This window comes from Budorcas taxicolor, chromosome X (genome assembly GCF_023091745.1).
Source record: "Budorcas taxicolor isolate Tak-1 chromosome X, Takin1.1, whole genome shotgun sequence".
NCBI classification, from domain to species: Eukaryota; Metazoa; Chordata; class Mammalia; order Artiodactyla; family Bovidae; genus Budorcas; species Budorcas taxicolor.
The window spans coordinates 26,300,634-26,315,467 of NC_068935.1; the positions used below are offsets into that span (position 1 = coordinate 26,300,634).

General features: G+C 35.4%; 1 protein-coding gene across 2 annotated transcripts in view; it reads right to left on the reverse strand.

The window, feature by feature from the left end:
* The window catches only part of KLHL13 (kelch like family member 13), a 200,525-nt gene that overhangs the window by 62,182 nt on the left and 123,509 nt on the right, over positions 1-14,834 (reverse strand). Inside the window, exon 2 of one of the 2 annotated variants that reach the window (XM_052663077.1) lies at positions 9,794-9,859. The exons of the other annotated variant lie outside the window; for it this stretch is intronic. Within the exon in view, the coding sequence (XP_052519037.1) occupies positions 9,794-9,859 (66 nt within the window). The remainder of the gene's footprint in view (positions 1-9,793; positions 9,860-14,834) is intronic. 2 annotated transcript variants of the gene reach the window in all.

Genomic DNA, 14,834 nt, shown 5'->3' on the forward strand with positions numbered 1-14,834 from the left:
ATGCAAGTTGCTCTCTTTTCCCTATTCTGAATTCCAAGCCAGGATGAGCAAAAATCTCATACATTACAACATGCTGTGTGCTAACACGAATACCACTCTGTCTTCTGCAGCAGAGAAGTACAGAATAGCATGCTCTTAATAGCAGTCCTCGGAGGGACGCTATCAACAATCTAATTCAGTGCTGCCCTCCCCTTTTTTTCTCCCCCTTTCCCTCCCCTTCACCCCCCTTCACGACTCCCCCGCCCCCAAACAGCTCACAAATTGCCTAGAGGAGAGACACCAAGCAGGTGTCCAGCAGGGACTATTCCAAAGCTCAGCGGCGGGGTCCGGTAACCTCGAGGGGTTAGTGATTGACAAGGAGGTTAAAAAATTAAAGCTGCTGTCAAAGGCAGCTTGACGTATTTCAGGAAAGTAACAGCAGAGGCTTCATCTATATTGTTTTAAAATACTGCCAGAAAATAGCATTCTAAATGCCCAGAGAGCGACTGGGTATTTCAAGTTTCTGTTTAAAGCGCCAAACTCACACATTCTCTACAGAGTTCAAAGAAGTGAAAATAGGATAAAGAGGTATTATGCTGAACTCTTTATTTTCAGGATGAAGATTTTTACTTCTGATGTAGGCAAGTCGCCATCACTAAATATCTACCCTCAGAGCACCCTCCCATTTCTACCTAAAAACCAAATTATCCATCTTCATCAATGCAACCTTAATAAAGGCAGACTGCCATTGACATGAAAGCCACTACCTTTTTAAAAAACTCACTGCAGTGACAAAAAGCTCATATTTACTTTCAAGTTAACATTCAAACAATAAGCTTACACTTCCAATTTAAGTAGCTGGCTTTTATATGGTCTTTCCAAATTATTCCTAGTTTTGGAAAGATTGAGATTCAGTCCCCTAAGAATCTTTCTCATTTGTATTCAAAAAGCACAGATTTATACAAGAAAGACACTACTTTCAAAAATTTCAAAATATGTAATTTAATATACCAGAAATAGAGCATGAAATAACCTAAGGTAATCACAAGCACCTTTAAGATACACATTAATATTCAAAAGTGTATTTTCCGATGAAATCCAACATATATGTATATGCAGTATATACATTCACAGATATACAGCTATGGCGAGAAAGCTTATTTTGAAAAATTGACCAGTACTGCATACACTTTATTAAATACTAAATAGGTTTCAGCTATCACTAGCTCACAAATAATTTTTGTTCAATCTACCAAACACAAACATTGAGCAAAAACTCAGTTAAGCAACTTAAAGGGTTAAATGATATTTCCAGTTCTTTAGTACCCCCACACAAAACTGTCTCACAGAAATCTTCAAAAAAATCAGAGAAAGGAGTATTTATCAATATCTTAGTGACCAAAATATATTATAAAAGTGCCACTACTACTAAAAACTATAGTCAATATATTATATTAGGATTTGTGTAATAGTTCTTAACAGTTAAGAAGCAAAAAGGTTCCAGGTACAACTGGCAGTGGTAATTTGTTGGAAACACCCAGAAGAAAATCACATAACACATGTGCACGCACACGCACGCACACATACACACACATGTACTCATCAAGCAAGTTTGAAATGTCTCATTCCAAAATCCTGGAGCATTTTCAAACATTAAAAAATATAAAACATAAAACAATTACAAATTAGCTCTATGGAGGCGATTTAGATTTTAGAGAGGAAATGCAATCACTTTCCAGCTTATGAAAATATTACAAAGTTGTAATTGCAAATGTAACTTCTCCTTCTGAGAACAAAGACCCCCAAATGTCTGTAAAACCAAGATAGGTTTTGAGTCTTTATCTCTAAAGACTACTTAAATATTTCTAGGGGGAAAATTGGGTGAATATAGAGTTTCCCAAATTTCCAAGAGGGTAACCTCCCCACACAGGTGAAGATCACTTTATTGCAAAGGTTCTGAAAGGTACTATGCAAAGGTACTATGAACAATCAGCTGATTCAAAAACCAACATATTGGTCTAATCTCATTCAGCTCCAAAGAAATCAACCAATACCACCAAATCACCTATGTCAATTTTCAGTCTAGATTTCTCTTATACTTAATGTTTAAAACCTGTTTTTATAACATTCCAACACTTGTAATATTTGTTCAAAGTGAAAAGAAAGTAAGACAGCTTTCCTCCACCTACCCTCAGCATTCTTAAAGATCCCAAACCCTAAAAGCATTGTATTTGATGATGAGAATTTATTTATACTCAGTTTTTTTTTTTGCTTTAATAAATTGCTGGAAGTCATTTATAATTATCTCTAATGAACAAACAACTAATATGCCAAAGGCTTAAAAATATTCCTTTAAGTAGAAATATAGTCCCTGAAATATACTCTACCCTATTAAAATGCTTAACAACACCATTTCTCATACGTCATTTAGAAATAAACTTCAGCCAGGTAAAATCACCTCAATTAGCAGAGTCCAAATTAATCAGATTTTACTACCCTGACAATGAGTCTAGTAGCAGCTATAGAGTGTAATTACCATTACATTCCGGAACTAAAAATCTTTTCGCCTACAGAATAAAATAAAGAAAATGATTAAACATATATTTGAAATATAATTTTATGCAGTAGTGGTACCACTACTTTAATATTTAGACTGGGAAATGTCAAAAGCCCTCGTTCACATCACAGGAAACACTGCTTTCATTTATAGAACACTTGGTTTCTATTATGGACAACTGCATAAACGGAATAGAAAGACAGCATGCACAAAGGCTCTTCAAAGCATTGTATGAACATTAATCATTTAAAAATACCTGTGAAATGCATATTTCAGAGATGTAATAAACAAAGGACAATGCTGGGACTTGGCCAAGGCCACAAAACGAGTCATTCTTGGCCAGATCTCACAACATGGAATTCCCTGGTTCCCAAAGTAGAAAGAGATTTGTAGAACTTTTACAAATCATCTTGCTCAGGACACTCATTGTATAGATGAAAAAACTGAAACTCACAGAAGTTAACTTGTCACACTATTGGCTAATAGCAGAACTGGAACCAGAAACCAAATTGCAACTCCTAGTCTAGGACTCCTGCTCTAGAAACCCTACTGTCTTTCCTTGTCAATGAGACTGTTCCAGAAGATGTTTGCTTCCATATGAAGTGAATCACATTCTACAAATGTCTCAATGTATTCAAAAGAAATAAGAACTACAAAATAATCATTCATTCCTCCAATTACATGTATACTCAAAAGACAGACATGGGAAAGAAACACCAAAAATACAAAATTGTGCAGAAAGACCACTTCCAAAATCTTAATTCCAGATCATTTAAGAATGATGAGAGAGGCATTTCCCTGGTGGTCCAGTGGTTAAGACTCCGCACTTTCAAAGCAGGGGGATGCAGGTTTGATTTCTGGTCAGGGAACTAAGATCACTCATGCCATGTGGTCAAAAAAAAAAAAAAAGGGAGAAAAAGGTAAGTAAAAATTAAGCCAGTCATAGTGTGAGAGAAAAGTGAAATATACAGCCAAGAGTCTAATTTTTTCTCACTGTAAATGTTTCTAAATAACTTTATATGAAAGTTTAATTTGCTTATTGACTGCAACAGTTTGTCTCCAGTACCACCACTTAGCGAAATGAATTGACTAATATGTCATGTATCTGACCTCTTTCTCCATATTCTCCCAATATTCCCTAAGAATTAACCTACCTTTTTCTTGCAAGTTTTGGTTAATCCTGTGGTAGTTACAACTAAAGAATAATAGCACTAACCATAGTTTGTGTGAGCAGGCACTGTGTAATCTTGACAATGTCCCTTCAGACTAACCTGGGAGATCCATGTTACCCCTGTTGCACAGACAAGACTGTAGAAAATGCCCAATTGTGTGCTCTGCTTATGTTCTACCAATCAGTAAAGGTACTTGGATGGCAACCAAGTAGGATTGTTAAACCCTTTAAATACACAAGAAGTTTTGTGTTGTTCTAGACAACAGAACAAAATTCTTGATACATTCAGGGCTACTCATTATAGGAAATAGAGCTGTTCACATGAATGGCTATACATACTTATGTGTATGTTTCCTCTTTATTTGTTTCAGGAAATTGAATATCAAATATGTTAAACATTTCTTATGAGATACTCACATATGTAACCTTGCTGAGATCCAAATGGAAAATCCCAGACGTTTCTCAAAGATAGTTACTTTTGAAAGTCATTGTTTGATCTTTTATAAGCACCTTCTCACAAATCAATTTCCTTAATAGAACTGTGTGGACCTTAATTCCCACAAAGAATTTACATGGATTATTGTAACTATGACTATGCCTTGGAGTACTATAATACCTATCTCCTTCACAATATGAACAAGTAGAAAAACACACTTGGTGTGCAGGCACACTCACACACAGGTGTGTATATATGCACAGAGAATTCCTCAGGCCATGATGGCATAAATAATGTGAAGGGAAGTACTCTTACAATCTTGAACATTTTCAAAGCAAAACAGGGGTACTAAATGCTTGTTTGTTCCTTTGTTTGTTTTGGGTGAGTCAGCAATAAGAGGATATGGTAAGCTGATAAGACAGGAAACAATAGGTAAGGAAACAAAGGAGAAAAGAGCAAGGAAGGTAGTGGACTGGCCGGAAGGAGAATAGAAAGCCAGAATGGTAGTGGTTCCTCATGTTTATGTTGCACCTTTTATAAACGGGGAGTCACATGAAAGGGGTTATGAGGCTAAGATGGGAGCTGGAGTAGAAGGGACTGAGCAGGTAACAAGAAAGATCCAGTTGTTGGGGACCCATTAACCCACAGATTCTGACTACCCTTATCTCACTATAGCTGAGAAAAGGATTAACACTGAAAGGGAAATTCATAAGTTCTTGCCCTTCTTTTTTCCTTTTGTTTTCTGCAGTATCTCTATTTTTATGGCTTTTTTGGGGGGCTACCCCTGAATTCTTCATTCATGATTCCCAAATCCATATGCTTAAGTAAGTCTTTATCTATCTTTGACATGCATGTGTGTGTTTTAGTCACTCTGTCGGGTCTGACTCTTTAAGACCCCACGGACTGTAGCCCCCCAGGTTTCTCTGTCCATGGAATTCTCCAGGCAAGAATACTGGAGTGGGTTGACATGCATACACCAAAGTAATTCTTAAGTATTCCCACCTATTTAAAAAATGCCTTAAAACCCAAAGTGTTTGGAGGTATTATGAGGGATAATGGTGGAAATCAACGATTTTTACATACTATTTATATACCTGACTTTGCATTACCATTTTTAAATTGTTTGAAAAATGTCATTTAGAAAGATGGTTTATAATCATCAAATAGGGATAATCTATCCAGTGCTCCAATAAGAGGCCACGCTGTTACCATACCTTGTACTCCAGCTTTGCCACTTTGCCTGCCTGAGATGCCCTCCCCAAATTCCTGCTCCTCCTTCAAGAAGAAATCCCCATTGATCACTATTCCTGGCACGTGGGAAAGCACTCAATAAGTACTTGTTGACTAAATTGAAAGAGCAGTTTTCATAAGCAGATGAGTGATTAAATAAGAATTGTGTACCAAAGCCAGGATATATCCTGAAAGGTTTTTTAAATGGTGTTATTGATTCTACTACTAAAAGCAGAGTTCAAGTAACAGGAATATTCATCTGTTAATTTGATAATTTTAGGCTATAAAGTCCTTAAAATGAAAAAAATTAAATATACACATTAACTTGTTTAAAATAAGCATACATTGAAGGAAATCACCCAGAACACATACTTTCTTAAATAAAATAAAGGTGTCACTTATAGTGATGATAGACTGCTCCAAGGAAAAATCTCTGCTCCCACCTCAAGTAATAATTAAGTGTTTAGTTGTCTCTTAACAACTTCCTAAGTATCTACTTAAATTACATTTGGTAAATAAGATAGCCAAACTATTGTTAGAATTTCTGATGTGCTTGTCCATTAAGCGTACAAACTTATCAAAATAAAAAGCCATTTAAAATGTAGTGTTACTGAAAGAAAAGTTAAGAATATGGCTTTACTGACTGAAAATTCTATGCACAGAAAGCTTTTCAAATAGTTTCACTGCTTGTGATATCAACGATAGAAGCAAAACTACAAGGTTTCCATGAAAACAATATAATAAGCAATATTAAAATCTTAATGTTTATAAATCCTGAACTATGTTGATAAGAATAAATAATTTCTAATAATGTTTATTTACAATGGTTGAAAAACTTTTTAAAATAAGCACATCACATACCCAGTCTCAAAAGGCATGCCAGTTAAAGAAAGTCAATATTTGCTATGTTATGCATGCTTTCAGTAAAACCTATATTTTTACAAAAATCTAAGTTGCTGAAAGACCATTAGAATAAAACAATAAAACACTTTCTTCAATATCCCAATTAGAATTAATGAAAGCACATTTTTATCTTGAAAAAATTATATTTCTATATTTTTATCCAAAAAGTTATAATATTCACATGTGCAGAGATCTAGATGATTACTTACTTGTTCCATCTCTCCTTCTGAGTATTTGTAAATCTTGGTTACAAATACTTGAGTAATCACAATAATATTTTGCTAGCCAGAAGCAAACACTTTCATGAAAAGCTAATCCTAATGACTCATTAAGATTATACAACACTACTTAAATTTTATAAAGGGCCCTTTAAATGCAAATGACTTAATTTTGTTTTTACCACTTCCCAGGCCTAATCTTTAAAACTTTAAATTTCCTATACATATATCTATATAAACTATTATTATTTAAAAATAAAAGGTATTAGCTATATAATGAGTGAGAATATCTTAAACTCCAAAAAAGGCTCAACTTTCAACTTAAACCTTGTGACCCAACAGTTTTCTTAAAGGTATAGTATAGCGTTATGGTATCTGCCTACTATGGTGGTATCAAAGAGATTTAACAACCAGTTCAATACCTCTATTTTCATGACAAGTTTGAGATCGTTCTCATTTTCTAACTTAGAATTCCTCTCATAGATAATCTTGAATTCTAAAGATATTTTGGCCATGTCACGTGGCGTGTGGGATCTCAGTTTCCTGTTCAGGGATTGAATCGGGGCCCAGCAGCGAAAGCACAGAATCCTAACCACTAGTCATCAGGAAACTCCCTAAAGATATTTTCCTTAAAAAAAAAAAAAAAAAAAGGAAGGGAGGGGAGGCATAGAAACATTTATACTGCAAGATTTCAAATACATGGTAGTAAGTCTAAATTACAGAAGCTAGTCTGCAACTAAAATCTGCTATGCCTCAAAAACATATTTAGCAATGCAATGAAAATCCTATGATGGAATACATCATTAACTCATGTTATATAAAGTGTTCATGTGTTACGAACTAATGACAGCATTATTTTAGAATTATGTCTAGCTTCATTACTTGGATACAATGGTTGTTCACTAGGGGAAAATCTTTTCCTTTATCTCACATTCTATGACTAACTAAAGTAAATGCAATTCTGATATAAGGAAATGAAAAACAGAATTCCTTTTCTAGGCTGACCCTACGTTTTGACTAGAGGCAATTTAAATTGGGGGTTCATGACTGCCTTTCTAAGTCTGTCTACTTCATCTAGTAGTTGAGAACAACTTCACGTCTTCAAAATCAAATATATGTTTTAAATAATCAGTTACTTTTCATGGAATTCTGAAGCTACATAACACTTGAATAAAATACATCTTCCCTTTAGCTAGCATATATTTATTCATTCCTTCCTTATTCAGCTTGATCTAAGTCAGAGACACTGTGGAGCATTTTTATGAATCTTTCACTACAGGATCTGGTCATTTTGTTTAAATTCGTTTACTGTCTAGCCAGTAAACAAAAATATTTATGTTTAGAGATTTCCAGAATTGCCAGTTTTTTGAGATTCAGACTTTTAAAGCATAGAACATAACTGTATTCCAAAAAGGGTGAAGAGGCAGTAAGATCGGGCTTAAACTGATCCTCTAAACAGGGAATAAGAATTAAACCAATCGATTAATTAGGATCAGGATTTTGCATTTGTCAACTAAAATGCATTTGTTTGGACGGAGGCCCCTATAGTATTAGCCATTCTTGCCAGTGTCAGATAGACCCTTTGAACTTCACAAACATGAAAATCAATCAACTTACTATGCCAAGCCCAAAATCTGCACAGAAGAGGTACATGCTGAATTCACTCAATCATCAGTGAGTACTGAGAAGTTATGACTTTGCTAGGTGTTACAAGTATGCAAAAGAACACATGTTCCCCAGCCACAAACCCCACAAAATCTAATCGGACTGACTGCATATTCACATATGAAACGGGAGTTAGCATAAATATATTGCATCCATTAAGCCTTAACTATCCAGAATCCTAGACAGCCTAGTGTTCTAGCCAGTTTTAAAAAATTAACTTTACAACAACTGGGATAGGTTAACTCTTAAAAATATCAAAAGTCACTAATTTTTCACCTTTTGAGGGCAATGTTTCTGCCTTACCTTTTTTTCTGCTTTACCTTCTTTGAGTCTCAAATGAACACAAGCCTATTTAAAATGCCTCAGTCAACATGATGCTCAATAGCTATTGTTATATGCTTCTAATAATGATACAGCAAGGTGTGCAAGCAACCGCTGTCATTCTTCACCCCTGCCTGACTCCCACCTCCATAGGCCTTGACACTGAATTTGAATGCTTCCAAGAAAAAGGGGGCTCTTTTCTTTACCTTCCAATACACATACCAAGAGAAAAGCCCTATACCTTTGCAGGCTGAATATTGAAAATGTACAAGTCTAGGGACTTTCCTGGTGGTCCAGTGGTTAAGACTTCACCTCCCAATGCAAGGTGTGCAGGTTCGATCCCTGGTTGGGAAACTAAGATCCCACATGCCTTATGGCCAAAAAAATCAAGACATAGAAGCAATATTGTAACAAATTCAATAAAGACTTTTTTAAAAAAAGAAAATGTACAAGTCTAGAAGTGAGAAGCAGTATTCTTGCATTATAAACAAGTACTCTAGCTGATCTTCAGAGTCTAGAGGGCTAACCATTACACCACAGAACCCCACTCCAGCTGATTTTCAGGCCTCGTCTATTAAACTTGGAAAAATCCTGCTTTTAAGGTCAAGGTAGCCTACCCCCAGGCAAGATGATCCCAGAATGGGATTCTCTTTTTTGCCTCAGTGCCAGGCCATCCTCAGCATATCAGCCTTGGTTGCTCACAACTAGTTGTCCATCCCTACTGTCCATGGCCATTATCTTGCCCTCCCACACTCCAGATACTTCCAGGTCTGGGAGAGTCTGAAAAGCAAGGTCTCCAGCTGGCTGACAGATATGGAGGCCAACAAATAGACACATGCAAAGTGGGAAATGTACAGCAATTAGGAAACAGGGGTGGTACAATTGATACTGATTGTGCAATACAGAGTAGGAGTTAAGAACTTGTGTTAAACTTTTTCGATGAGGAAGGGTGCAGAAGAGGACAGCGCTGGGCACCTGTGATCTGGTTGTTGCCACAAACTTGGAAGCTCTCGTGTTATCTTCCTCATCTGTAAAATAGGATGTCAACTTTCCTTGCCAGACTCACAGCAATAGGAAAACCAACTGTACTTGTGTTTATGAAAGCACACTGGACAATATAAAGCACAATACAATGATGCGTGGTATTTCTTTAACAAAATAATTTATTGTTTGTCTTAATAAACACAGTACCCTAGATGTTACTGAAAGTTTCCTGGATGACTGAATGGCTTCTAGTACCTCAGGGTCTTTTTTATGAAGATAAATTCTCATCAACAAAAAACATAGAAGAAAATGCAGACCCTTACACGTACCCTGAAGTTGACTTTTTGAATATATCCTTGAAATCGGCTTGTTTTAAAGATAATTGCCTCCGTCTCCTAAAAGTGGAGTGCAAAAAAAAAATTTGGTTAATTGTGGCTTTATTGCATGTATTTTAAATTTTTCAAAGCATACTCTGCAAATATTTTAGCTGTAAATTAATAAATCATATATAAATTCTGAACAGTTAAGACCACACAGAGCAATTTTTAAATATGTAAATTATCTTAAAAAAAAAAAACTTTAACTAGGAAACCATAGGATTCTATTTGTTTTTAGAAGCTCTCTTAATGTTTCAGAAAGTCTGGAATAGAGACTGACATTAAATACAACATTTATTGGCAGCTGATCTAAAAGACTAAACTAGACAAATTTGGACACAAGGAAACACTTTTCCAGTAAATATATACTCAGCCTTGGAATGCTTTGTCATTTTCTAGCTTTTTAAGCCTAAAGTTCAATTCTTTGCTGATATACTGTTTTGCCATTAAAACCCAAAAGCAAATGACAAACATTACAAGCTTTCAGAGAACAGATGGCTAATGTTCTTCTAGGTTCATTTACTACATTTTTTTATTTTCATACTGCTTGTAATTAATAAAATCATATAAATAGATGTATTGCCTCCTAACCGGGTGATTCTGTTTTGTGAAGTTCTGTCGTATACCTAACTCCTTTGGGTTAATACAAAGGCAACGATGAACAGACATACTTCTGGTACTGCCTCAGGAATGCAGTTTTAAAAATAGAGACTACTACAGAAGCACTGCAGTATATGCTGTCAACAGTCAATTCGCTTAAAAAATTAAAGTATGCTGGCAGGTGTTTAAGGAGCTCTAACACAAAATTCAATTTATTTACCTTTATCTCATTTATATTGCTATTACCTCATAGAAAGTAAACATACTAAGTACCATCTTTGTTTTAACTTTTTATTCAAAATGAACAGATTTGGCATTTTTCTGGGTCATCTCACAAGCACTATTACATTATTAAAGTCACAACTAAATCAAAGTCATAGTCTCATAGTATCTTTAAAAAGAGCTTGGCATAAATCTTATCCAGAATGTTATTCTACATCTAATCACTTGTTATGCAAAAGGTAGGTAGCAAGTATTTTATTTTTTTAAATGATAAATTCAAAACAGTATTTCCTTATGGCAATACTATTTCAAAGTCTACTTTTACTATACACATAAAAATTATTTTGGATCATAAAAAGCTACAATGGGATAAATTCATATTTGTCATATTTCAGCAATAAACCTCACTAAGCAAATAACAATTATATAATTTTTTGCTTAAAAAATATATTAAAAGATCTTTAAATACAGCTTATTTTATATTCCTATTAATATTATTCCTTTCCTTTGTGTATTTAAGAAGAATCTGGTGTGCCACCTTCTGGTAACTGAGTGAAATTATGTATCTTCACACAAGTCACTATTCTTTATTTTAACTTTTAAAAAATATAGATATTTCTTAACCTGTATTACATTTAAGCTATACAAATAAATCTATACCACAGTCTGCAATAAAGTAAAATTTCCCTAGTGATTTTTTTCCCCAAATCAAGGTTTATACATGCTTCCTATGATTTTTCCATGGTTACCAATATGTCTCCTGAATTCTACAATACATATAAAATTGATTTCTGTATACCGTTTCCCAGCCACATATGAAAACAACAGGCTTGTTATTTTAATGAATAAGGAACGGCAGTAAATAAAGAAAAAGAAGATCTCTTACCAATAAGCCCATTTTTCTCTTAAGGTTTGAACTCTCATCATTTGTCATGTTCTTGTGGATCCCTCTCTCATCAAATTCTCTGGAGTTTTAAAGTTGAGAGCTGTGATGCACAGCTAGGCTCGGCTACATCGTAGCGCACCCCAGTGCATCTGCCTGGTATAACACTGCACAGCTGTAGCTCCCAAAAGCAGAAACAAGCTTTCTATATTCAAAACCTATGCACCACACACCTTCCCTTGATAGGAAACTGTAGTCAGGGTGGTTGAACTGTTTCTATTTCTTATCTTAACTCCTGATCAGATATGAAGATCAGAACCACATGAATCTCGAGCTTAGTTATAGTAAACTGAACAGGAACAGTGTGTTCTTCTTCAGAGCAGAGGTGGGCTGAGGCAAATACTAACACCAGGAGATCTGATTGAGGGGAAAAAAAATGTTTGTCTTATTTTTCCAAGGGTCACTGTCCTGATATTTGTTGTATTACCTCAAATATTTATTATCTTTAACTCTCCCCTCTCCCAGTCCCTAGTAGTCACTCATTAACTCCTATCCTTTATTTTTTATAAATTTTCTAGGAATCTACCCCCCACTGTTTTTTTTAACAAATGAGCTATTTCAAAAAATGCATATAACTGGTTTCTCTGCATTTCCCATATTTAATCTAGCAGTCACACTGCTTCTAGATGATTCTCTTAAAAAACTGCATATGGTGTAAATTAAATGTTCAATAAATATTTTATTCAACAAATGTTTGTCAAGAACTTGCTGCATGTTAAGTAGGGACTCAGATAGGTGATATGGGTGACATGGTGAGTAAGACACAAATCCATGCTTTCAGGAAGCTTCTAGTTGAGTGAAGAAAGCAAACATGTACTCTGATAGCATAAAATATGGTGTTTCTATACCTGCTTTAGCAGGATTCGCCCAGGATTCTATAGCAGCAGAGGAACCATGAAATTAATGCTGCAAATGAGGCTGAAGAATGAGGCATTCACCAGGTGGACTCTAGAAGAAATAGCCTCTGCAGACAAAGGTCTGAGGATTACAACATTCTGGGAGAATCAGGAAAGTCTTCAGTACAAATGGAAGGAGCTTCAGGTACATGGTGTTGAGGGAGTGGATTTTAAGATATACACAACCACATCACAGAAGACCTTATATGCCAGCAAATAAGTCTGGATTTTATCCCATGAGCTATGACAAGCCATTTCTTGAATGAATGGATCACTCAAGGAATTAATGAAACCACTATGCCCAGCACACAGAACTCAAGCTGGTCACTCTACTCTTCCAGTTCATTGTCTGATATCTCCTGACACCAACTTCTCATTCTGTACCTCACAAGCTTGCTTTGTTGTTTCTCTCCTTTACTCCAGAGGTCCTCCTGCAAGAAATCCTTTCTCCACTCTGCTTTTCAAAACTCAATTCATCCTTCTAGACTGAACTCAAACTGCATTATTTTCTGTGATGCTTTCCATGGTAATCTGAGTCTACAGTTTATAAATGTTCCTCTATCACATGGACCATGCCATGCATTCTTCCTAAGGCACACAATGCATACAATGTTCAAGAAATGTTTTTGACCCTTTACCTCTAAAGTGAAGCAAGATGGCAAGCAGATGACAGTAAGGCAAAAGTCAAAGCATGAGGCTAAGTGGCCTAAGAAAGTAAACCTCCTCAGACTTCATAGTACACACTAATCTCAGTAACTTTCTTCTCCACTCTCAAGCCTAAAAGAAAAGAACATGGATTTAAGAGCGCTAGATCTGGATTGGGCAGCAACTCTGCAGTACTGTGCAACATTTTTGGCTGTATGCATCATAGCTCTGGTTCAAAACATCCAGAAACTTAATAAGAAATAGATACCAACAGAAGTGCTGAATGATGGATCTGTGATCTTTGGAAAAAAGAATGGGGGGGGGCGGGGCACTGTGACTGTGTTTTACTATTGATACTTGCAGTAAAAAAAGAAAATTCACCTGAGGGTCCATACCATAAACAAAAAGAATTCATGACGACCACAGAAATAGATGGGAGAGTGAGGACAAGGGAACTGGATCCAGAAGATTTAGAATCTCATGAAGTATTGAGGGAGAAAATCCAAGTATAAGAAGGGAGGGTGTTAAAAAAAGGGCTTTTGGTGTGTAGCTGGGAGAGTCATCTAGGACAAGAAGCTTCACCAGAGAAACATGTCCTGGGGTGTAAATATTTAGTGTTTTCTCCATGTGGAACCAAAGCCCATTATGCTCAGTGTCAAATACACAACCTCTCATTGAAGCTGTCATTTAGCATTCAGCTTTGTCTTGTCCTTTTTACATATGCATAATCTCTTAGATTTATGCAATAATGCAAAAACCATGGTGCTTTCTTTTATGTAGCCAATAAAAAATCTTTTCATCTTCAACCACTTCATGTTAAAGTGGGTTAAGAGAATTCTGCCAATAATTTCAAAAAGCAGCTAATACTTGAAAATATTCTCTCAATGACTTAAAAATGCCCTAGATAAAAGCTGTCTACACTTTCTTTCTTATTTATTGAGTGTGAAAACGGACCACTTTTCCTTTCCACTAACTTGTAAGGAAAAAATTTAAATACGGGAAAAAAGAATGTGATTTTGGATATATGCCACACTTTTCTCAAGAAATCTTCAAAAAAGGACAGTATTTAGGGGATATAAAAATGATTTAATCTATTGGGTCTTTGGAAGAATGTTTTAAAACCATGTATCAATGGTACCATGGATATTAAAACAGAGAGAAAATAAGCCAGACCATTTAGTCATTTAATTTTGTGGAAAACAATATGGCTAAAGTATTTTCCTCAGGCCTGGCAGAAAAAAGCAATAATCATTTTAAAAGCAATAATCATGCTTTGAACTAGAATAGGTGTTTTATCCAAATTCACATGAACTATTTCATCTAGAAGTTGTAAAGGAAAAAAAAGAGGGTAATAACTACCTTCTGGTAGTCTACAGTAGGTCTCATATTATTTTTGATGATAGAGTCTACATTAATCAAATATAAATAATTCACTTAACTTTCCAGTTAAAATAGCATCATCGTGTCATCTCTTGCATTAGCAGTATTCTTCTCCTTTCTTCTGGCTTATGGAAAGTGGCTCAGAGCAGGATGAGTTGGGTGGTTTATAAAGTTTTCTGTCATGTGGACATATTCTTAGATGCTATGTTTTGAGAAACACTGAAGGGATGGTCAGGGATATTTATTGGGCAGGCCAAAAAGTTCGTCTGGGTTTTTGATACAGTGGTACATTAAACCCAAATGAACT